Genomic DNA, 22,792 nt, shown 5'->3' on the forward strand with positions numbered 1-22,792 from the left:
AAAACGTTAACTTATGTACTAATTTGGTCCCCTATGTTTTGCTCTGTTCCTAGTTTTAGTCATTTCTGTTCACGTTTTTTTGAGAGAAACTAACAGAAATGACTAAAACTAGTAACATAGCAAAACATAGAGGACCAAATTGCTACAAATTATAGTTAGGGGACCAAATTGAGACAATCAATTAAGTTAAGGGACCGGATGATTGAATAAGCCTTTTTTGTTTAAGCCAAAAAGAAAATATAATAAATAAAATACGAACACATACAAATATTGGGGGACATAGACCTGACCCATGGATAACCCAAACGGGGATACATCATGATAAAACAGCCCAAGTGGAATAACTCTAATCTATCCTAATAAAAATACACTAATCACTGGCGCAACCCAGCGAACCCGCGTACGGGCGAGAAACCGGGCTACAAAAAAAGCGTGAAAAGTGGACATTCGCATAGAACAATTAAAGTATAAAACTCGACGAATGGATTGGCCGTCAACACGATATCCAATCCAAGAGCCCACAATCCCCTGAATCAACAGTAGACATAAAATGCTCTTTCGAGCAAACAACGCGTAAAAACTTAGATCGAGCGATGAGTTTAATATGTCAGTAACCAGACCCTTTCGGGTTAATCGAACCAGACTCTTTCGGGTTAAACGAACCAGACCCTTACGGGTTTATGAAACTCAACCACTGCAAAAAAGTCCAGATCTGCAACCCCCCCAACCTCTGCTGAACAGAAGCAAGAAAACACATACCAAACTACCGAAGTCCTAAATAGCGAACAAAACGACGACGACAACGAACACACCCATCCGTAAACACCACCATCAGCCCAACCAAAATAGAAACAACAACATCGAGACTACCGGAACGACGGTGATACCGCAAAAACAAAAACACAGAGACCCCGGAGGGAGTTTGCCACCAAATCAAGCAAAACAACTAACTGGATCAGAAAAGGACAGCTACACGCCACTGACGCAAACCATAACCATCGGTAAGAAAACCACAAACCACCACGATCCTTGCGACACGAACGATCCGGAGGTTACGTGAAGGAGAATTAATCGTGGAGGAGAGAGGTACCGCACCTGCAGCCGTCAGCGTAGAGCAGCCACCACCGCCATCACCAGCTGAAACATCACTAACCTGGACAACAGAGAAACCCAACGAGAAAACCCACAGCAACCCCAAACTCCGGCGAGCAAAAGACCACGAACCCAAGTTGAGGAGAAACGACTGACAGCAAGATTGCAAGACAACAGCTCGACGGCGAACCATCAAAAACCCATGATGCCAAATCCCTAAACACAACGGCGAACGGGAGAAAGGAGGTGCGGAGAACCAACGTTCTCGTCGCACCTCCGCAACAGGAGGCTACATCTGAAAGGGAACGATTTGGATTTTGGGGTTTGAGGGCAGCGAACTGTTTGTTCTTAGAGAGAAGGCAGAGAAGAAAATAGTTAGAGAGAGAAGTCACGTTCCTCTACTATACTATATATTTGGTTCTACTTCTAACGGGACTAAAATCAATTCAGGAGATGTAAAATTGATTTTAGTATATTTGATTGTTTTTGAGTAAATATTGATTATTTTAAAAATTGATTTTATTTGAAGTTAGACACTCCAACATTTGATTCTAAAATTTATTTTTGTAGTGACTTTTATTTTCAAATCATTTTATCTTTAACTTATTTTTAGTTAGAATCAATTCATTCAAAAATCAATTTATGTTACTGATAAGGAGATATTCACCAAGTTTTTGTTGAAATTCAATTTAAAAAATCAAATTCTATCAATGCATACACTAGTACTAGCATGAAGTCACTCACGGATATTAGACAATAGAGATTATGAATGTTCACCTAAACTATATAAATCTCAAGACTTGATAATCTAAATAGTAAATTCTATATAGATATTATATATAACATTATTCTTTTATCGACAATAAAAGTTGAACTCACATCTCATGAATTATAAATAAGTTTTTATGATCTAATTCAATCATATTTACCCATCCATAGTATTCAGGAATCAGGAGAAACATACATTTTGAGATAATCAAAGTCAACTGGAGTATTTATTTTGTAACCAAAAAGTCAAGTATTTATTTCACGTTTCTAGAAAGAAAATGAAAAATGGAAAGATGGATCAATCATAAATGAGTAGGTGAGCTGCAGCTAGAAGAAATTTACAAATCTCGTAGTCATCATCATATAACTCAGTTTTCCAATCTCGTACAAAAAAAAAAAAAAACACACACACACCTGCCATTAATTATAATCCGACGTGTCAGTTCCAGATCGATCAAATATTAATTAGGGTCATGCTAACCGGTGTCCCGGGGCACGGGTTAAGCATACAGAAAAAAGGAAATTCTTACCATAAAATGAAGTTTCGTTGACTTATTTATGAATTAATTAAACAATTTTCAATGCAATAATTAATATATAATTTCTCTTTTTATTATCCTTAACAAATGTCTGGGGGTATCGAACCAGAAATAGCTTATTTATTTTTTTTTTTTTTGGTCTTAGATGAAGTGGTAATCCACTGAAAATAAACTCACACACAACTGTAAGGTCCCGGGTTCGAACCCAGGTCATGACGTCCGGCCTTGCAATTTCGGCATTTGCCAGTTGAGCTAGGACTTCTAGACCCAGAAATAGCTTATTATTATTACTAGAAGTAGAAATGAGAAGATGAAGAAATAGGAGGAAATCCTTGATAAAATGAGAATGGGTCTTGGAAGGAAGGGTCAAAGTCAAATGAGTTGAAGTCCTCACAAGGCTGCTGCTGCTCTGCTCTAGAACCAATGCCCATACCCTTTTAATTACAGTACAATAATATCCCATATCATTTCTTCTAAATCTCAAACAAACTTTACTATAGCTTTAATGGAATCACAACAAATACCCAAGGTTCAACATAGCGTTGTTGATGTACAGATCAATAATAAGAATATTAAGAAGTTGAAATTCCCTAAGTTTGGTTGTTTCAGAATCCAACATGATGCTACAGGGGATGGTTTTGATATTGAAGTTGTTGATGCTTCTGGTCATCGTTCTAACCCTACTCACTTGATCATTATGGTTAATGGTCTCATTGGCAGGTTTGGTTTGTTGATCCAATATGATTTTTAATACTTTTTATCAATATTTTAATAGTAACTTAGCTATTAACAATGCCTTTTTTTTTATTGTTTTGCAGTGCTCATAATTGGAAATATGCTGCAAAGCAGTTTCTCAAAAGGTACCCCTATGATGTTATTGTACATTGTAAGTTCCTTAAATCCTAACACCTTCCTTCTTTTTGTTCCTTAATAGCTTTCTAACGATTATTATCATTTTCAGTTTCATGTTTCATACTATTAGATCACTATAAGTAAATCTTACTTTTTCAATTAATTACTATATGTAAATTGACTAATGCAATGCATAATGTTAGTTTTTAAACTTGTAATATTGTACAATTATTTATACCGGAAAAAAAATAAAATCGTAGAATTATTACATGTGTTAAGGTATTGATCCTAGTTTCACCTGTCTCTCTGTCTCGTGGTCCCAACAAATTTTGGGGTATACACTTCTTGCTTGGTATTCTATTCTATTACAAAGTGTGAAACCTTGGTGCTGTGGTTGGTTCGCAAGTGTATGCTTGGTTCCATTTTTCGACAAGACAAAATTGATTTTAAAGATGTACAACTGATTTTGACATGTTTTGATGCTCTCAAGTATAATTGATTATAACATGAAGCCAGAATTTGGAGTTTTTGCAACTATGATTGATATTCAGCCTTGAATTTATTGTTCAACGCACTTTTACATGAATCTACCCAAACATAAATCACTTTACATCCAGCTCAATTTTATTCATAATCAATACTACAAACTCAATTCATTCAAAATCAATTTTTTATCAATGTAGGACCAAACAAACACTTAGTCATTGCATTTATATCATCATAGTGTGTGTGTGTGTGTATTTATTCTTCTGCTTTATTTTGAGTTTTTTGACAGTTAGCGAGGTTCTTTTGTCTCTAAGATTTATTTTTGCAGTTTAGATTAGTTTCATTCTTTCACAATCAAAGCAAAATTGGCTTCCATCATTTAATGTAATGCATCACTATTTTGCATGCAGGCAGTGAATGTAATTCTTCAACATTGACATTTGATGGTGTTGATGTAACGGGAAATAGATTAGCAGAGGAGGTGTGTGATGTCTTTGGCATTTGACTCTAATCTTTGTAATTCTTTATTGCACTTGCAGTTCATATTGGATTACGTTACAGTATTACTATTATTTTTGAATCTGTGTCTATCTTAGGATATTGAATTGACTTCAACTCTATTGCATCAAATCCAAAAAGATAAAAGATATTTTTTTCCATCTCCTTTCTCAGGTTATATCAGTTATAAAACGCCACCCAAGTGTCCGGAAAATTTCATTTATAGCTCATTCTTTAGGTGGCTTGATAGCAAGGTATGCAATAGCCAAGCTTTATGAGAGAGATATTTCTAAGGAACTATCTCAGGGGAATGTACATTGTGAGGGTCAGATTTCCAATCAAGAATGTCATGTTAGAAAATATGAAGGAAAAATTGCAGGACTGGAGCCTATTAATTTTATCACGTCTGCAACGCCGCACCTTGGTTGTAGAGGGCATAAGCAGGTAATTCTTTTGGACATGTAGTGTATCATGCTTTTTGTTTTATTAAATATTGTGTGAGTTGTAGTTGTCTGATGAAATTTTACTGCAAATAATGTAATTTCTGTCTCCTTTACTATGGCTGATTACACTGCTACAGGTGATGGTTATTGGAGGTAATTAAATAGGAGTTTGCATCACCATAGTGTAAAAAAATATGTATGTCATTCTAATCTGTGTTGGTGAAAGCTTCATGACATGGTTTTGGAATTTCACATACTTTAGGTTCCTTTGTTATGTGGATTTCACTCTTTGGAGAAAACAGCATCTCGTCTTTCAAGGTTTCTTGGTAAAACAGGAAAGCACCTATTTTTAACTGATGGTAAGAATGAAAAACCTCCTCTTCTTCTCCAGATGGTTCGTGACTCCGAAGATATTAAATTCATGTAAGGTTTATTGTTCGGCTGGTTTGATTTTCGCAACTTGCTTATGGTTTAGAAACTGAATCATGAACAAACAACATATTAAATCTCTTTCTCTACAGGTCTGCTTTACGGTCCTTCAAACGCCGCGTTGCTTATGCAAATATTCGTTATGACCGTATCCTTTTGTTTTAGTTCAGAAACATTAACCATTGCATATTCTATTATTATCGCAATTAAATTCTACTGTCTGTAAGTTTACATGAATAACTTGACTCCTAAATAGAGCTAGTTGGATGGAGCACATCATCTATAAGGCGTAGAAACGAGCTTCCAAAGGTAGACCGTCAAACTCATGCACCGTGATATGATATACTTGATTTATGTGAAACATATCTAACTAGATTTTTATTCAGGGCCGACATTTTAAAAGACATGAGAAATATCTACACATTGTAAATGTAGAGACAACAAAACCCACTTCCGTTTTTCCAGAGGAAGTTCCAAGTGAATCTAAAGTTAGTAGTGGATCCGGTAAAATTGACTTCGAAGGTATTTTATCTTTTTGAACAAATGGATTTCATCTCGTGTCTTGCAATATCTAAAAAGTTTTAGGCATACCCACTTTGTTAACATGTGAGAAAAGATTGACCAAAGCTCAAAAGATAAGCACTTTTGCATACTTTTGCGAGATCAAATGGGCCATGAAAGCAAAATTGGAAAAAGAAACCCCAGACCAAAGTTGACACCATTTGAAGATTACTTGAAAAAAATATTTTTCTCTGTTCAAGTTAATTTTTCATATTATTGTAGATATTTTGTTGGAGTAAGATATTGACATCAGAAACTAATGATTCAGTTCTTGATATATATCTTAAAGGGAGAAAATGTTCTAGGGTCTAGTTTGGATTAACTTCTACTGTACATGAGCTTCTCAATTAAAATGAACTTATGATTATTCACTTATGGAAAAAAGAAGAAGTCCAAATGAGCTTATAGATGTTTAGAAAATAAGAGAATTTATGAAAAACTGATATGTAGAAGGTAATTTTAACTTATACTAGAATGAATAGTAGGTGTTTAAAAAACTCAAAATTTTCCATAAGCATTTTTTAGAAAGTTTTTCAAACAAAAAGATTTAAGTTCAATGGACATCCCTCTAAAAAAAAAGTTCAATGGACATACACTGTTAGGGTAAAATAATTTTACACTGACATCCAGTGAGAAACCACCATTTTTTCATGTCATACTACTTATTTGAAAATACCCTTATAATAGTTGAGTGATGTGGCAAAATAGTGAATTTTCATCAGACGTCAGTGAAAATCTGTCTGTTTTACACTGACTGTTTATATCCTTTAATTTAAATCCAATTTTTATACTCATAAATTGAGAGGCGTAATTTTTGTTTACATTCCAAGGTATAATGTGGTACCTATGGGGGAATATTTGACCCGTGATCCTTGAATTGGAAAAGACATATTTATAATACTACTATCCTCTGTGTATCCCTAATGATTAAGAACCTTGAAAACAAGCCTGCGTAATGCATATTATCTGCTTGTTTTTCAAATCACATTGTTTCTGTCTCTAGTTGAAGATGGAGAATTGATTATTTGTATTTTGAATCTAAAATTTATAACTGATGAGTGATGACAATACTCGCAGAGGAAATGATCAGAGGCCTAACAACAGTGAGTTGGGATCGAATTGATGTCAGCTTCAGTGGTAGTAGGCAGAAATATCTCGCACATAATGCAATTCAGGCAAGTTAGTTTCTGCTTTGTGAAAATATAGTGCATGTTTGGATAAACGGTGAGTGAAATCCTTGCGTGGCACTGATTTTAACAAAAGTTATAATTTGGAACTTCAATAAAATCACGGTGCTAGTGTGATTTTGTCGAACTCACCCGCATGCTTGAGTCATAAATTCTCTGTTTTGAAAATCTAGTGATAATAGCTTGCCCTGACATCTTATTATCTGTCCTAACTATTAACTATTATATTTCAGGTTCAAACCTACCGAATTAATTCCGACGGAGTAGATGTGGTCCAACATATGATTGACGATTTTCAGTTATAAAACTTTCCTATATTACCCCCTTCTAACAAATAGGGTAAAGCCATTATTTTATCTTCTCAAGTGGAGACGAGCTGGGATGTTTGTGGATATTCCCACCAACTTACTTCGCCACTTTGTAGTGGTGAGGGGTTTGAGTAGCATGCAAGAAGTCTTAGTTCAAACTTCATCCCCTTCATTGTACACAAAAATGATTTGCCATTGGAAGTTGAAAAAGGTACAGGCAAAGAATCCAGAAGTATTAGAACATGAAAGAGAACTGGATAAATTGATGAATCACAGAGGATGCTTTTATGCTACCTATTCTACACGGCTGCATAATTGAGTTTTTGAATTAGCTCTTGTTCTTTCTCATTTTTCTGAAATAAATGAGAAGAATGGTGATTGTTTTTATTTAAAATTAACAAACATGCATGAGATTTAACATGTTTCCAAGTTTGCTTCAAATGGTGGAATTGCTACTGTGATCAATGTAGAGATAAAAGTGAAATGAATGCTCTCCTTTTTTTTTTCTTTCTTCTTTCTCTTCAGTACTAAAGTTTGGTTGTTTGTGATTTTGACCAAAAAAAAAAAAAAGTTTGGTTGTGATTTTGAATGTATAAATGACATTTGGACCCCTTATGGTCACGCTCTAATAATTATAATTATATTTTCAAAGCTATAACAATGAAAGAAATCCCCTAAAAAAAAAAACAATGAAAGAAATGTAGATTGTTTCGTTCTTAATTGTGATAGAACCAAAAAAAATAAAAATGGAGGGAGACAGGATCCAATGCCAAATAAAATGTCTTTGGCTACGACGCAAGAACGTAAGTGGCTGCACATACAAATGATTCCTCTTTATGTGGATGCAAATAATTCATTGGGTTAAGATTTTCTGCAGCTCTATCAAAACAACTACGGTTCATTATCACTTTTTAATACCTCTCTCGTCTTTTTTACCGACCTTTCTAGGGATCGAAGTCGTTTCTCAACAATATGACACAAACACTATAAGTTGTTCTTAGAATTTGTGATCTAATCTCAGATCACCTCACAAAACTTGTATATGATGCAATCATTGTTTTCACTTCTAAACACTTGTTCCATAGCGAAACCTGATGATAACATATGATCAAATTGATCTTGAAACAACTCTCATATCATCTTAAGATTTGTGGTTGAGCATAACACAATCTCACGAAATTGGCTTATGATGTGTGGATCACCCACACTTATAAATATTTGTTCACACCATCTCCCATCGAACGAGACTTTTTAACAGTTATCAAAGAGTTTTTGCGCCAACTCATTTTTGCCTAGGTAGAACGAGTTTAATTTGCATTAAAATAATATTAACATTATATATACTTATATAATACTATAGACACCCCTAAAAATATATTATAGACTCATAGATAATTCAAAATTTCAACTTAATTATACAAAATAATAATATATACATCGCCATAATAAAATGTTGCACTCATAGTCCATAAGGACTAAATCAAATGACAATGCCGATATTGATAAACTGAACACTTTCATCCAAATTCAAACTTGATACCATATATTTGTGTGTGAGAGATTTATGTGATACTTTACAACTTCGTCTATAAAAAAAAAATATATCATACTAAAACTTGTATAAACTACATACATTATCCCACCAAATCATAAAAACTTGTATAAAAAATCATTAAAATAAATAAATAAAAGTTTCATAAGTTTTTAAAGTTGTTAAAAGTAAAACTATCAAAAAAAGAATCTTCAAAATCAGATAAAATTTAATTAATTTCTTCCAATTTTGTCTTATTTCAAAGACTTTACCCCATGTTAACTCAAAATCCATATTTAAAAATGTGAAATCAAACAATATTACAAGTTAAAACTCAATTTTAACTGTATAGCAAGATGTCCATGTCTTATTGTTTTAAGTGAAATGTTAACTAATGTCCTTTTAACTATTGTCTTAAGGATATTAGTTAAGAAGATTAATATAGAAATTATGCATTAGAAATTGGTGAAAAATGAAATGTTTAACTTTATTAAAGTTAAAAAGCTGTTGTTTATAATGAATTTTTTTTTATTTTTGACATCCTTAACCATTGTCCTTAGGGTCGTAAAACCTTGTTTTAATACTGTTTGGGAAGAATTACATTTTTGTAAACCAAGAAAGGACAGTGTGGCCATGGGATACGTTAATATGTTTCACCACTTATTAATTAATTATATACAGGAAATAACAGTGACACATGACGTGGTAACAACAAGCAACTGTGCATGGAATACTGTGGCAATGATACTTATTCTAACAAGACGCACACTATTAAGATGAGGAGAAATGATATTTGTACATCTACTTTGTGATAACTTTTTGACAACTTTCTTTTTCATACTCACATTATATTTTTATTCTCTCTCTTCCTTTTTCTCTCTCCATTGTTTTTGACCAATGAAAACTGAAAAAAAAGAAGTTGTACCAAAAGTTGTCTAAAATGGTTGTTCAAATATCACTACTCTAAGATGAGATGAGATGACCCACCATTCCATTCCAACAATTTTGCGTACGAGGGGTTAATGAATGTTGAGCACGGAACGATACACATTAAATGTTTACTCTCCGTATCAAGTCTTCGAATACATCATCATTCTTCCAACTCCTACACACGTGTGTAATAACACTTTATTGTATTTTTTGTCTGGACTGGACTCATGGTAACATGTGCCCTAAAAATCCTTATTCCGCTTTTATACTAGTTGCAACCTACTAAAAAGCATAACGCCTCCTCTACGTGGGTTGCATCTCTCTTTCTTTGGGTTGCGGACCGGAGCCGTTACCTTTTCACTTAGGAAAAAGATTCATGTACACCCTTTTAAACCATACACACATTACACCACTACAAACGTGGCAAATTTTCTTTTGTCTTGTTCCAACCCAACAATAAAATAAGAAGAAAATAAAAAACAGAAAATTGGTTTTCTTTCTCTCTTTCTTTCTCCTTCACCAACGAGCATCACAACTTCTTCCTCCCTCACAACCACCCCCTCCGTCATCTTCTTTGCCAACTTCGACGGCAGAACCACCACAAACTCCACCTTTTCTTCCACATCACGGCGTCGACCCACTCTTCTCCCTCACACCGGCGACCACATCAGCCACGCTACCGACGACTTCCCTTCGTCCTCCTCCTTTCGTTTTGTTCAGATCTGACTGTCTCTTTCGTATTCGTTCTTGTCGCCGTCGCCATCTCTTGTTTTTCAAAATCTATGTCTCTGTTGTTCGAAATCTGTATAAAAGGTTGTTGCTGATTGTATTTTGGAGAAGAGTAGAACATAAACGTAGGAGAGAACAGGTGATGACGGCGACGACGAGACGTTGGTGGTGAGTATTAAGAGCGACAATGATGATGATGTGATTTGAAGTTCTAGATGGCGGAAAACGTTGGTGGGGGGCCATCGGTGGTGGCCAGTGGGGGAGAAGAAGACCGAGAAGAGAGTGAGAAAGTTGCAGAGTTGATTGGACAAAATTGCCCCTCTTTTCTTTTTAAATAGACAAAATTGCCCTCATTGAAATTAATAAAAAAAATGCCACATAAGGGGTGTAGATGGGGGTTTTCCACATAGGGATGTTTGTGTATCATTGCTCTTTCACTTATCCCTTATTCCCATATGTTTCTCAAGAGGGACCTGGTCAATTGCCACATGCTCAAGGATCTAACTTGGGTGCAAGACTAGAGGTATCAAACTTAAGACAAATATGGGTCCTAGGTCTGTCGTCAGGTGTCCACTTTTGATGTTGATCTCGCCACCATAATGGCGGACACGTGGAGGGACCACCCATCTTCTCAGGAAGATGTGTGGGTCCTTGGCTGGTGTAAATCCTATGATGGTACAATCACATTGGATTCTAGTTACATAAGTGAATTACACATTACAATTACTCAAAATTTTAAGGTATTACTTAGGTATATAGATCATTTCACTTGTATGTTTTCAACGTCCACTATTTGATCAATGTTAGACTTCTAACTCACACTTGACACACCAACAATCATTTAAACTCAACTTTGTACTCCCTTCATGTTGTGAATTCGATGAGAAAATCACACCAATAACAAACTTGATGTATGGAGCAAGGAATAATCAAGCAACCAAACAAGTGGGTATGGAACAAATATAAACACAAGCCAAAAGTAGAAAACAGCGAGAGAGAAAAGAAGAGAGAACACAAAAGAATTTGTTGACCAAGTTCGGTCCAAATTGACCTGGTATGGGGGAGAGAGCAGCCCTCCATTTCAGTATATGATGAGTAACATTACAAAAGAGATATCAATGGATTACAAGAATAAGTCTCCCGCCTAATTCTATCCAAAATCCCAATCTCTTCTCGTAACCAAGAGACTCAATCCTAATAGTGTTTTCCAAGGTGAATCAACCCTCAAACCCTAGTGTTTGTTCCAAAGGGACAAACCTTAGTTTTGTTGTTGTCTTTCTAAACCCTTGTTTCAGCCCCCTCTATCTCAACGTTTACATTGATACAACGTCTATATTTATAGTAAAAACATCCCTCATAAATTGGAACCAAATCAGACCTATAAAAATACGTTTTATTTTTATTCTTCTACGTGAAATCGTGCTCTGATTTTGCCAGATCGTGCTCCGATTTTTTACGAATCAAAGTGACAATTCTGCTCCAGAAAATCGTGCTCCGATTTTGACAGCTTCAGAAAACATCAATTTCTCCAATTTTGAGTCACTTTCACATCACTTCATAATTCTAAGACTAACTATTCATTTTTGCTTATAAATAGAGATGGAGTAGTTTTCATCCATTTTTGCTTATAAGGCCTAAATAATATTTAGCGTTTGAGTAAAAAGATAGTGTTTTCTGTAAAAGAAAAGTTATTTTAACCCTTTATTAATTTTGTGGTCTGCATAATATAGTGCAATTTTAACCCTACAATGATAGCAATTGAAAATGATCTTTTTAAGAAAATACGACACGAAGATTTAATTGATGTTTTTTTTCTTTCCAAAAAGTGTTGAAATGATACTCTTTTTAAGTAGTTAGAAGATTAATATTATATTTTAGGCTTAAATATTTTTTTGTCTCTTAACTATTTAATTGGTATCGCTTTCGTCCCTTAACTAAAAAAAAGATTGTTTGAGCATTTTAAGTTTTTTTTTTAGTCTCGTTTTGGTCCTTCTGTTAGGTTTCCGTTAGGGTTTTAAAAAAAAATTAACTCCTGGACACGTGTCACCTTGTCATTGGCTCTGTTTTTTTTTTTTTACAAACAATTTTCTTTTTTTTCAAATATATATATATTTAAAAAAAAAATCTCAAAGCCAATGACAAAGTGACACGTGTCACCTTATCATTGGTTCTGAGAATTTTTTACAAAAAAATAAAATATATATTTAAAAAAAATTAATTTTTTTTATAAAAAAAATATATTGTTTTTTGTTAAAAATAAAAAAAAACTCAGAGCCAATGACAAGGTGACACGTGTCCACACTTAACGTTTTTTATTAAAACTAACGGAAACCTAACAGAAGGGATCAAAACGAGACTAAAAAAAACTTAAAATCCTCAAACAATTTTTTTTTTAGTTAAGGGACGAAAGCGATACCAATTAAATAATTAAGGGACCAAAAGAGCATTTAAGCCTATCTTTTAAGTTGTATTTTGATGTTATTATAACAAGATGGTTCTTTTTTATGTTTTTTTTATGGGATGGTTTTTTATTTACAACGATGACTCTTTTTTATGTTATTGTCAAATTTTTAATGTTGTTTACATTTTAAATAAGAGATTAATCTTTCTGTGAATATAGTTCAGTTGATAAGGATATACATTGTTATATACATGAGTCGATGTTCGAACTCGAGACACCCTCACTTATTCACCTTTTTAAGGTGAATTCTAAAGTGAATAAATTAGGTCCCTATCTCTTACAATAAATTTTTGAGTGAATAAATTTGACCACGTCTTTCCATTCTAATGGAGACATTTTATTTGGTTAGAACTCGGAGTTTGAGGACTGTGTATCTAATTACCACATGTATGCATGCATGTATCATAAGCTTTACTTTGTTAAATACTTCGAGTAACTAGTAGTAAGTAGAGGACCAAATGAACAAATTACCCATTTATGTAATGTAATATATTCCAATGCCCGTGAGTTGCTTTACTTGGAAAATATAAGGCATACATGGCGTGTCCAAATAGAGCTGAACATTATTTTTTCCCCCGCTCAAGAAGGATACATACACACACAAAGATTAAAAATGAAAAGTGTGGTAAATTAATTATTCAATGAAGTGTTGATAAAGTTCCTTTGGTTTTTCTCTTGTCTTTTGTTATTTGCATGTCGTAATAGTTTGCTCTGTGCGGGCCGTGGTAATAACTGTATGCCATTGCCTGCAGTTTAAGATTTGTCCCTATTATATGATATATGCAACTTGTAGTTTCTGAGGAGGCTCAATAAACGAGATACTCCTACCTAGCTGTGTCTGTGTGTGTGTCTTAGTGAGGTCCTTGGTTATGCCCTTTCTTTCTCTCAAACGTCCAACATTGAGAATCCACCCTTTTTGTAGTCCTGCCTCATCAATTGATAGGGAAATAATTGGGATGGGAGGTAAAACTTTTTAAAGAAAGGCGTATGACACTGTAATTCTATAATTGCTAGGTGGTAAACTGTCCTATATGGTTTATGATAAAGAATTTATAAACTTCTTAGCAAAAAATAAATAAATACAATATATTGGAAATCAATTGTGTCTGATTATGTCTCACATCGATTAGAAATGTAAGCAATGTTGGATATAGAAAAGAGATGACTCATATACCTAATGTCTTGGAGTTTTGGGTGGAGATGTGGTGTTTAAGTCTTTTAGTGGTCCTAGATGTTTAGCCTATTGCCACACCCAAACTCTCTAACAAGTGATATCAGCCCATTGCCACTCCCTGAACTCCCTAATAAGTGGTATAGGAATCCTGATTAGGCTCGGTGGGGGAGCGGGAGCGAGAACTTAGTGTGGGCCAGGCTAGTGATGTCGGTGATCCATACTTAAGGTTTTTGATGGAGATGTGATGTCTAAGTCTCTTAGTAGTCCTAGACGTTTAGCACATTGTTGCTCCTGACGCTCTCCGAATTTCCTAACACAATATTGAGTAATTAAAATCACATAATTTAAAAGTGATAAAAGGATATGTATGTTATCATACTTTATGCAATCCTAAACTCCAAATGAACATTTATAAATCAAGTCATTGCGTTCAAACGATTTTTATGTTTTGATGCATTAAACATAAAATATCTTTGATTTATAGATACTAAAAATATATTAATTTTAAAAAATACCATGTAATTTTTTGGTAAATTAGATTGTGAGAGCTCACTAGGGTCGATGTATGTTTCAAGACTCATAGAGCATCAATAAAGGCGCTTGGAGTAACTCCAACAATAATTTTTTCACCGAGTCTATCATAGTGTAGCAACACAATATCAACATTTTATCAGTTTATTGACTGAAGTCTGCCAACTTTAATTGTATCATTGCTTCAACAAGTAACATTCGTGAGGCAAAAGATGATGAGATCTGATATAAATAAAATATTAATATGTGTGTTAGAGTTGTGAACCCGATGTGTTTATAAGAGTTGCTCCATTAAAGCAAAAATGAGTTAGTTGCTTCAAGATAATGTGATTTTACGGACTTCACCTAAGATAACAATTGTTATGGACACTGGGCCAAGGCGCAAACCTAGGCGGACTCCTCGCCCATCTCTCGTACGCGCCTAGTCCACATATACCAACAACAACAAACATAGGATCCTTGCATCCCGTAACCTCCCAACATCAATAGCCGTCAACGGTAGCCAATTTAGTCTTTCAAAATTGTCGTTTGTAAAAACTTTGTTAGGGCTCTCCAAACAACTATCTTCTGAGCCACATACGTCCCTTCACTACAAAGCTACCTATACACCCTTTTTGTTTAAAATATCTCTAATTATTGTTCTCTTACTAATTTAAACGTCTAAGTACTTGTAAATACTCTCAACTTGCAACTCAGTGAATCATTATTCAAGCTTGATCAATCACTATTACCTTAAATTATCAATGTTGAGTTGTATCATTGAAGATGTTCTTAGAAATATTATTTATAAGATGAATCTTACACCAACAACAGAAGTTGAACTCACGCTTTTGTAAGCTATGGATCAATTGTTTATATGGACTAATTAATAAATCTCATATGCTGGGAAACTGCCAAATAATTTTTGTACCGGCAAATATCTACAAATTAGATTACTACACAATATTAGATCTTCATTTTAATAGTATATTTTTGAATTAATTGTATGACAGGTCGTGCACTGCACTGGTTGAATATGACGTGAACCATGTATTATAGAGAGGGTGGCATTCAATATCTGACCCATTTTAGGACTCCTTTTTCAGAATATCAGTTTCACTGCCTTCTCTGCTGCCACATATCCTCTTCTCTCTCTTTCCTCCTTCACACACGTACATACACTGTTCCATTCTACCAAATCTCATTTATTTCTCTCTTCTATCAAGTTTTTAGCAATATATATAATTTATTCTCACTCAAAACAATATATTAACTGCTCCCTTCCTCTGCTTCTTTACTTTACATACCCTGAGAAAATGAGCAGAACTAGTAAAATGAGTCTCAGCTGTCACAAGTATACACAAATATTCATAATCATATGCATCATTCTCTTTGCTTCAACTTCCATTTTCATGGCTGAAGGTTAGTCTATTTACCTTGCTTGCTTCTACAATCCAATATGATGTTATATTCAATATTCCAACTTGTAATATTCTTATTTTTAACCATGTCTATAAAATTATTATGTATGCAGGAAGACCAATTTCCAATCTCAACGAAGTTGCAAAGGTATTACAATATCAAATTCATAAATCATATATATTTTTTTATATCTCTATAGCTCCATATCTCAATATATATTTATGCATGTGCAGAATGGCATGGAAGAGAATGGATCAATGTTAGCAGAGAAACTTCAAATAGGGTCAAGGCCTCCAAAGTGTGAAAGAAGATGTAGAAGTTGTGTGCATTGTGAAGCAGTTCAAGTACCTATTGTACCATCTAAAGTTCAAATCCATAGAAGCCATTATGATTCAGCAGCTTATTCATCAAGAGGGGATGGTCTTTCAAACTACAAACCTATAAGTTGGAAGTGCAAATGTGGGGACTACTTTTTCAACCCTTAATTCACTCAAAATTGGATCAACCATATTTATTTATTTTGGAATAAATAAATACTCCAAGTATATATTAATTAATTAATTTTTGTCTCTCTATCTCTTAGCAATGTTGCCTCTCACCTTGTATATGGTAGATATTTGGCAACTATATAGTACATATTATTTTATGACTTGTTTTTGCTTTTAAGACTCGTTTGTAAGCATTTGTTATTTCTCTGTGTTTCCCTTTTTCTCATTATTATTATGTATTGCATATGTCAAGTGAAAATGTGAAATGGTGAGATGAGATTTTACATAGATTGCAAAAAGAAGAAGTGAAGTAGTGTGTCAGGAAAGTTGTGTTTTCGTATCCTACAAGATTAAGATTTATGCAACAGGATGATGATATGAGCTAAAAAGCAACCGACCTCGAAGGAATAGAGAGTGGATATGAAAGCAACAGCACATATACTATTACTATAGCCTAGGTAGGATCTCATTAATTACTACTACTCACTAATGTTCTTTCTCATTGGTTACGTTTGTTTTGTTGGATTGAAAGTTGAAACTTACCTTAGCTGACACAAATATTTCAGTGATAAGAACAAAACGTAGTAGTAGTACTAATTAATTTTCAAAGTTGGATTTGGTGGGTTGAACCAATTTCAGCCTAATTAACATCATGAATGCCAAACACATGATTTAGTGCACATTTTTTTAAGTATCAGTTCTAATACATATGTGAGTATTATTAATTTTTTGTTAAATTAACGTCCTTGTATCTTAACTTGTATAATAGTTATCACTTTTCCGGAAACAGTATTGATTTTTTTTAATGAATCAATTCTGATAACTTAGTATCAGTAACATATCTTTACCTAACATTGAAGGTGAGAAAGACTTAGGTGATTCTCTCAGTTAGTTGCATTCACTTTTTATTTTTCTCTCACTTTTGGTCTCATTATTCACTCATAGTCTCATTTTCCCCTTTCCAGTTAGTTTTTCAACACTTTTGCTTAGCTGACACAATTATTTAAGTGTTAAGATGATGCATAAATTAGCTATGTACCTGAGAGAAGTAAAGGTAAATAAAATGGAAGTGGGATTTGGTTGCGTTGGAGCAGTTTTTGGTTTAGGAAAGCATAACACCAGGAGTGCTAAACACACAAATTTAAATTTAATTTAAAAATCAAATATAAAAAATAACATGATATTAAATAATTTTGATATCCATCGATATTAGTTGTACTCACAAACATTTAAAATATTGATGGTTGCTTGATTAAGATCAAATCAAACAATTTAAATTCAATTTCGGTATTTTAAATAATGAAATAAAAACAAAGCTTTCTCGGGTGCGGTTATGGTGCATAAGGAAACCTGCATAAATCCAGAAATAGTTTCTGTGAGTTGTATTTCAAAACTATTAGATGTACTTAATAGTTTCCAGCACCCTGCATAAATCACAGCCCATTAACCGGTAGCCCAACATAATTTTGCTTCCTACACCCCCAAGCGAAACCAAATGAAACAAAACGAAACAACACTACAACAGCGGAAATCATCATTTTAGTTCAATGATGATTTCAGAGTGTTGATTTGGTTCAATGAGAGTCACAAATGTCTTATTATAGTATGTTTTGTATAAAATTATGCCAAAATCATTTTGCTGTGGAAATGGTTTCTGTGAGTTGTACTCCAAAACCATGAGATGTACTTAATGGTTTCCAACAGTTTTGGAGGAGGAAAGGAATGTCGCTGGAGAAATTCGTGCAACCTCGCCGGTGAAATCACGTCGCAATCACGTCGCCGTGAAGCTGGCTGGATCAATCACGCCGGAGCGGCGAATAAGGGTGAAAATCACGAACCCAGTTCCACCTCCAAACCCAGAACCATCACAACCCACTTCAACGGATTGAACGAGATTTGCATTGAGTGCGTCGAAACATGCTGGACCTTGATGAACTCCTGGTGAATCGAGGATTTTGCGAAGCTGCTTAGCTTTGTTTGAAGAACATGAAATTGTGATTGTGGCGCGTAATGGTTTAGAGTTTCTGTGGGATTGGAATAGGAAAGGGGATGAAAATGATGTATGGAAGTGGTGGAGATGAGGAACACAACAGGGACCGAAGGTGGCGCCGACGCGGCCAATTTTGGCGGAGCAGCTCATGGGAAGAAAGCAGCGGGGATAACGGAGGAAGAGAGAGTGAAGGTGATTGAAGCGAGAATAAGGAAATCTGATGGTTGCGAAGTGTTTATGCAGGGTGCATAAGGAAATGACTTATGCATAATAACTTTTGCCAGCTTTCTCTTGACCGCATGAAATCTATGTTTCCAAAACATTAGAGTACCAGGGTTAAAGTAAAATATTTTTACTGAACTAAAAAAAAATTATTGACAAAAATCGTCACACTTGTATTTTATTTTGGCACAATCCTTACATTTTTTTTTCAAGTAGTCTAACAGTTAAAAATTCATTTTTTTAAGGTGAATAAGTTAGACCTCCCTACCAATTTAGCTTAGCTCATGGGACAATCCTTACACTTTTGTTATTGTGTTACTTAGTGTTTTACTTACAAAGTTTTAATTAGTGTCATTACTTCCTAAAATGGTTACTTTAAATTTTACAGTAATTTTCTATTAATAAAAATGTCTCTTAATAAGTGTATTCAAAAGCCTAATATTGAGGGAGGACAACAAATAGCTTATTCTTATTCTTATTCTTACTTCTAATTTTGATTGCATATTTGCATTCACTCTGTGTGTCTTCTTTTGGTCCATACACTGTAAAGTAATTTAATGTCACTCTTTATTTGCTGCTTACACTATAGTACCAAATTATAAGGAATACTGGCCATTCAATTTCGTCATCAGCATACTTTGATTATGCTGCAATCCCGGGTTCATAGCTATACAAGCTTGTCATCACTCATGGATAGGGATGGTAAAGCGGGCCGGCCCAACCTGTTTAGCTTCGCCCCACATAAATCTGCTTAAAACGGGACGAGACGAGCCGAGTCAAATTAAGTGATCGAGTTCAATATCTCACCCCGTCCCGTTTAGTGCTGGACAGACGAGTTAGCGGGCCGGCCCGCCAAACAAAATACCTATTTTTTTTAGAGAAAAACAACAACTTTTTTTAATGCATTTTTTTTAAAACATAATTGTTACAAAAAACTATGTTTTTTTTTCGCACTGGTTTCCGACCCACCATTGGTGGGCGACTAATCCGGCTCGTGTGGAGAGGCATGCGCACTGGTCAAGCGTTGTTCCCCCTGGGAATCGAACCTGGTATTCCCCGGATACGTCTTTGGAAGGAGCTCCTCGCCACTGGAGCCCAAACAACTTGGTTAAAACTATGTTGCTTTTATCATAAAGGAATAAGTATCGAATAAATTTGTGGTAAAAACAAGATAAATAACAAATGGATGAAATAAACATCATACTTAATAGCAAAATAAGGAAAATCCGCACACATAAAACAAATCCTAAAATAAATTCAACAACCAAAATAAATCTAAAAGGATAAAATAAGTCTAAAAAAAGAAATAAAAACGAGTTAAGCGGGTCGGTCCCATCCCGTTTTTGCGACGAGTTAAGCGGGGCGAGCCAACTATAGGAAGCAAGTTCAAAACTTCGACTCAGCCCGTTAAAAATAGCGGGCTAAACGGACCGGCCTGGCGGGTTGGCCCCGTTTTGCCACCCCTACTCATGGAAAAATTCAAACCGATGTTCATGGAATTTCCTTGGAGCACTACAACCTCAATTTGAAATTAAAATGTGCCTGATTGCTACATCTAGAAATTAGTTCAATAAAAAATATTTCTTCGGTTTCTATGCATCGATCAACAAAAATTGATGTATTTGGTTCAAAATTTAGACTACACATAACATCATATTATTTCTTAACACAGTCAACATATTCTATTGAGGACCTCAAAATTTGCAGATTCCACCATCACTTCAATTGACGTTCATAGAGGGTCGGCGTGCAAGTGCAACAAAGCCCTTGGCACAAGGCCTTCAACTTAGAGGACCTCAAAATTTAAAAAGAGGAAAAAAAACTCTTGTACCAATGGCCAAAACCCGTCTCTGAATATTCATTTTCCGTAGGTAAAAGTCTGAAGACCAATTTTGGTATCAATTGTGCATTGTCTATAGATAAATGCCTATTTATCTGTAGGTAAAAGTCATATTTAATCATTGTTCATACATTTAACTACAACTTAATTGTCTGTCACTCTAAGTGGTGTTATATATATTTTTTTCGATTCTTTTTAAACATGAAATTATCAAGATTATAACAGGACCTCCAAATTATCAGAAACGATCATGCACTCACAGTGTGGTGTCATTTAACAAAAGCTTATGGCAGCATCAAAGTTTAATGATATGATGTGTTATGTATCGAATCATAATTCATCTAGCACTATGAATAACATCAATACACTCGTTTTGTAAACAAGTTTAGGGCTGTGTTCACTTGTTACATATTGTTTTGGACTTGAATCGATGCACTCTTTTCTTAGAATGTTTTCCTTTGTCAAATTTATAACCTGTTTTTTTCTCTTTGTAATGATATTGACAACCCTTGTACACCAACTATCTATCATCGACATTTTTTTTTTTCAAACCGTGTCCCATGTTCAACATATGTTCATGTCCGACACTAATACAATAACTATATTCGAATTATTGCAAATGTATACATGCTAGTGTCGTGTCTTTTAGGCTTTATTTGCGAGTTTGGAGGGGAAGAGAGGGGAAGACTTGGGAAAAAAGGAATGAACAAGTGGAAGAAATAGAGGAAAATGAGAGGGGAGGGCTTTGGGGATTAACTTTTGACTAATATCTCAAATTCGTCCTTGAATTTTCAAAAATCAGCCAAATTCATCCCTGAATTTTGCAAAATATCTATTTAGTCCTTGAATTTTACAGACGTCCATCAAAATGGTCCCTCCGTCCAAAAGCTCCGTTAGTGGTGATGATGTGTCCTCTTGCGTGTTGTGTTGTCCTGTACACGTGTCAACAAGGCAGACACGTGTACAAGGACTAATTTGATGGAAATGGTAAAAATTGCAGGTTTAACTTTTCAGTGTCATTTTTTCTGTGTTTTCAATTATACCCCTCTATGATAAGGATCGATTTGATACTTATTGTCATAATTTAAGGACTAATTTTATGGATATTGTTATAATTTAAGGGCTGATATGATTGATTTTATTTGCAGGGAATGGGTACAAGGAGAAATGGCATGAGAGAACCAGTGATTTCGAATGACAAGCATAAACAAACACCACTAAGGGGTCCTGCTCCACAACATCCAACTGCTCCTGGAGTTATTAGAGTTCCAAATCCAAATTACGGGCCATCCGCTTCTACTCAACCCCAATACATGGAGTTTATCCCAATTCCAAGATTTCCAAAGCAGTGATGCTTGCTTAAATTATGTTTTTTGACTAGTTTAATTAATGTTTTTTGGACTTGTTTAATTTATGTTTTTTTGGATATGTAATGACTTAAGAACATCAAATGACTTGATGGCTATGTAATGTTTTTTTTTGGCTATGTAATGACTTATGAACATCAAATGTATGACTTATGATGGTTTGCAAATGTCCGTCTTTTTACAATCAAAGTGTTTGTCTTTTACTTTTTACTTTGTTCAGCAAATATATGCACCAACGATCACAGTGATATATGTTGTGAAAATTCAAGGACTTATTTGATGGTATTTTCACTAATTTGGGGATTGATATGATCGATAGACATACAATAGAAGGACCAATTTGATTGAAATTTTTTGACAGAAAGGTTAAATTCATTCATTGACAACCTCTTTTCATTACAACATTACACAGACTTGACACAATACAATAACATTTCAAACAACTCAATCACACAAAAATTTACAATTTTCACCATCATCCTATACAATCAAAAGACAAAATCGGTACTATTTTAACAAACCATTCACACGTCACATAACCATTGTTAAACAAACCTTTGGCAGAGGGCAGACATAGAAAGGCCTTCCTGGATTATTGACAGTGTTGGCTTTTCTTACAACACAAATTCTAGGACACCAACATTGAAGCTCTCTCACATCATCATTGTACATAGAGCTTGAAGATGAAGACCGACTGTTGTAGCTGTTTTTGCCCATACGCCCACCACCCATCATTTATGAACATCAAATCTTCAACGATGATCACTGATTTTTGAATTTCGAATTGAATCAAAAAAATTAGGGTTTTAAGTTTTTTGAATTGGGGAAGAACTTTGGCATCAATTCATGGAAGAAATTTTGGGGATTTTGAACTCTAGGTGACAAATTATAACATTAGGGTTAGAAATTTATATATTTGGGGAAGAAAATGTCGTTCATGAGAAAGAGGAGAAAGGGTAGTTGGG

The 22,792-nt window shown here is 34.5% G+C and overlaps 2 protein-coding genes across 2 annotated transcripts; both read left to right on the plus strand.

Annotated features, from left to right (window-relative positions):
* Positions 1–2,707: 2,707 nt before the first annotated feature.
* Positions 2,708–7,778, plus strand: LOC11432742 (putative lipase ROG1). Its single transcript, XM_003603604.4, has 10 exons — positions 2,708–3,119; positions 3,218–3,285; positions 4,148–4,218; positions 4,410–4,679; positions 4,941–5,101; positions 5,200–5,255; positions 5,364–5,416; positions 5,494–5,629; positions 6,746–6,843; positions 7,089–7,778. Exons 1-10 carry the CDS (start codon positions 2,905–2,907, stop codon positions 7,158–7,160), a joined length of 1,200 nt encoding a protein of 399 aa, XP_003603652.2. The 5' UTR covers positions 2,708–2,904; the 3' UTR covers positions 7,161–7,778.
* A 7,746-nt stretch (positions 7,779–15,524) lies between these two features.
* Positions 15,525–16,696, plus strand: LOC11432743 (EPIDERMAL PATTERNING FACTOR-like protein 2). The gene is made up of 3 exons (XM_003603606.3): positions 15,525–15,920; positions 16,033–16,067; positions 16,154–16,696. Exons 1-3 carry the CDS (start codon positions 15,815–15,817, stop codon positions 16,403–16,405), a joined length of 393 nt encoding a protein of 130 aa, XP_003603654.1. The 5' UTR covers positions 15,525–15,814; the 3' UTR covers positions 16,406–16,696.
* Positions 16,697–22,792: the final 6,096 nt, after the last annotated feature.

Source organism: Medicago truncatula, chromosome 3, assembly GCF_003473485.1.
Source record: "Medicago truncatula cultivar Jemalong A17 chromosome 3, MtrunA17r5.0-ANR, whole genome shotgun sequence".
Classification (NCBI taxonomy): Eukaryota; Viridiplantae; Streptophyta; class Magnoliopsida; order Fabales; family Fabaceae; genus Medicago; species Medicago truncatula.

Bases quoted from the DNA above. Each gene is read 5' to 3' on its own strand.
- LOC11432742 (XM_003603604.4), top strand. From the start codon at position 2,905: ATGGAATCACAACAAATACCCAAGGTTCAACATAGCGTTGTTGATGTA. The intron at 5,102-5,199 runs GTAAGGTTTATT...CTTTCTCTACAG, and splicing joins TCCGAAGATATTAAATTCAT to GTCTGCTTTACGGTCCTTCA. The intron at 5,630-6,745 runs GTATTTTATCTT...CAATACTCGCAG, and splicing joins CGGTAAAATTGACTTCGAAG to AGGAAATGATCAGAGGCCTA.
- LOC11432743 (XM_003603606.3), top strand. From the start codon at position 15,815: ATGAGCAGAACTAGTAAAATGAGTCTCAGCTGTCACAAGTATACACAA. The intron at 15,921-16,032 runs GTTAGTCTATTT...TTATGTATGCAG, and splicing joins TTCCATTTTCATGGCTGAAG to GAAGACCAATTTCCAATCTC. The intron at 16,068-16,153 runs GTATTACAATAT...ATGCATGTGCAG, and splicing joins ATCTCAACGAAGTTGCAAAG to AATGGCATGGAAGAGAATGG.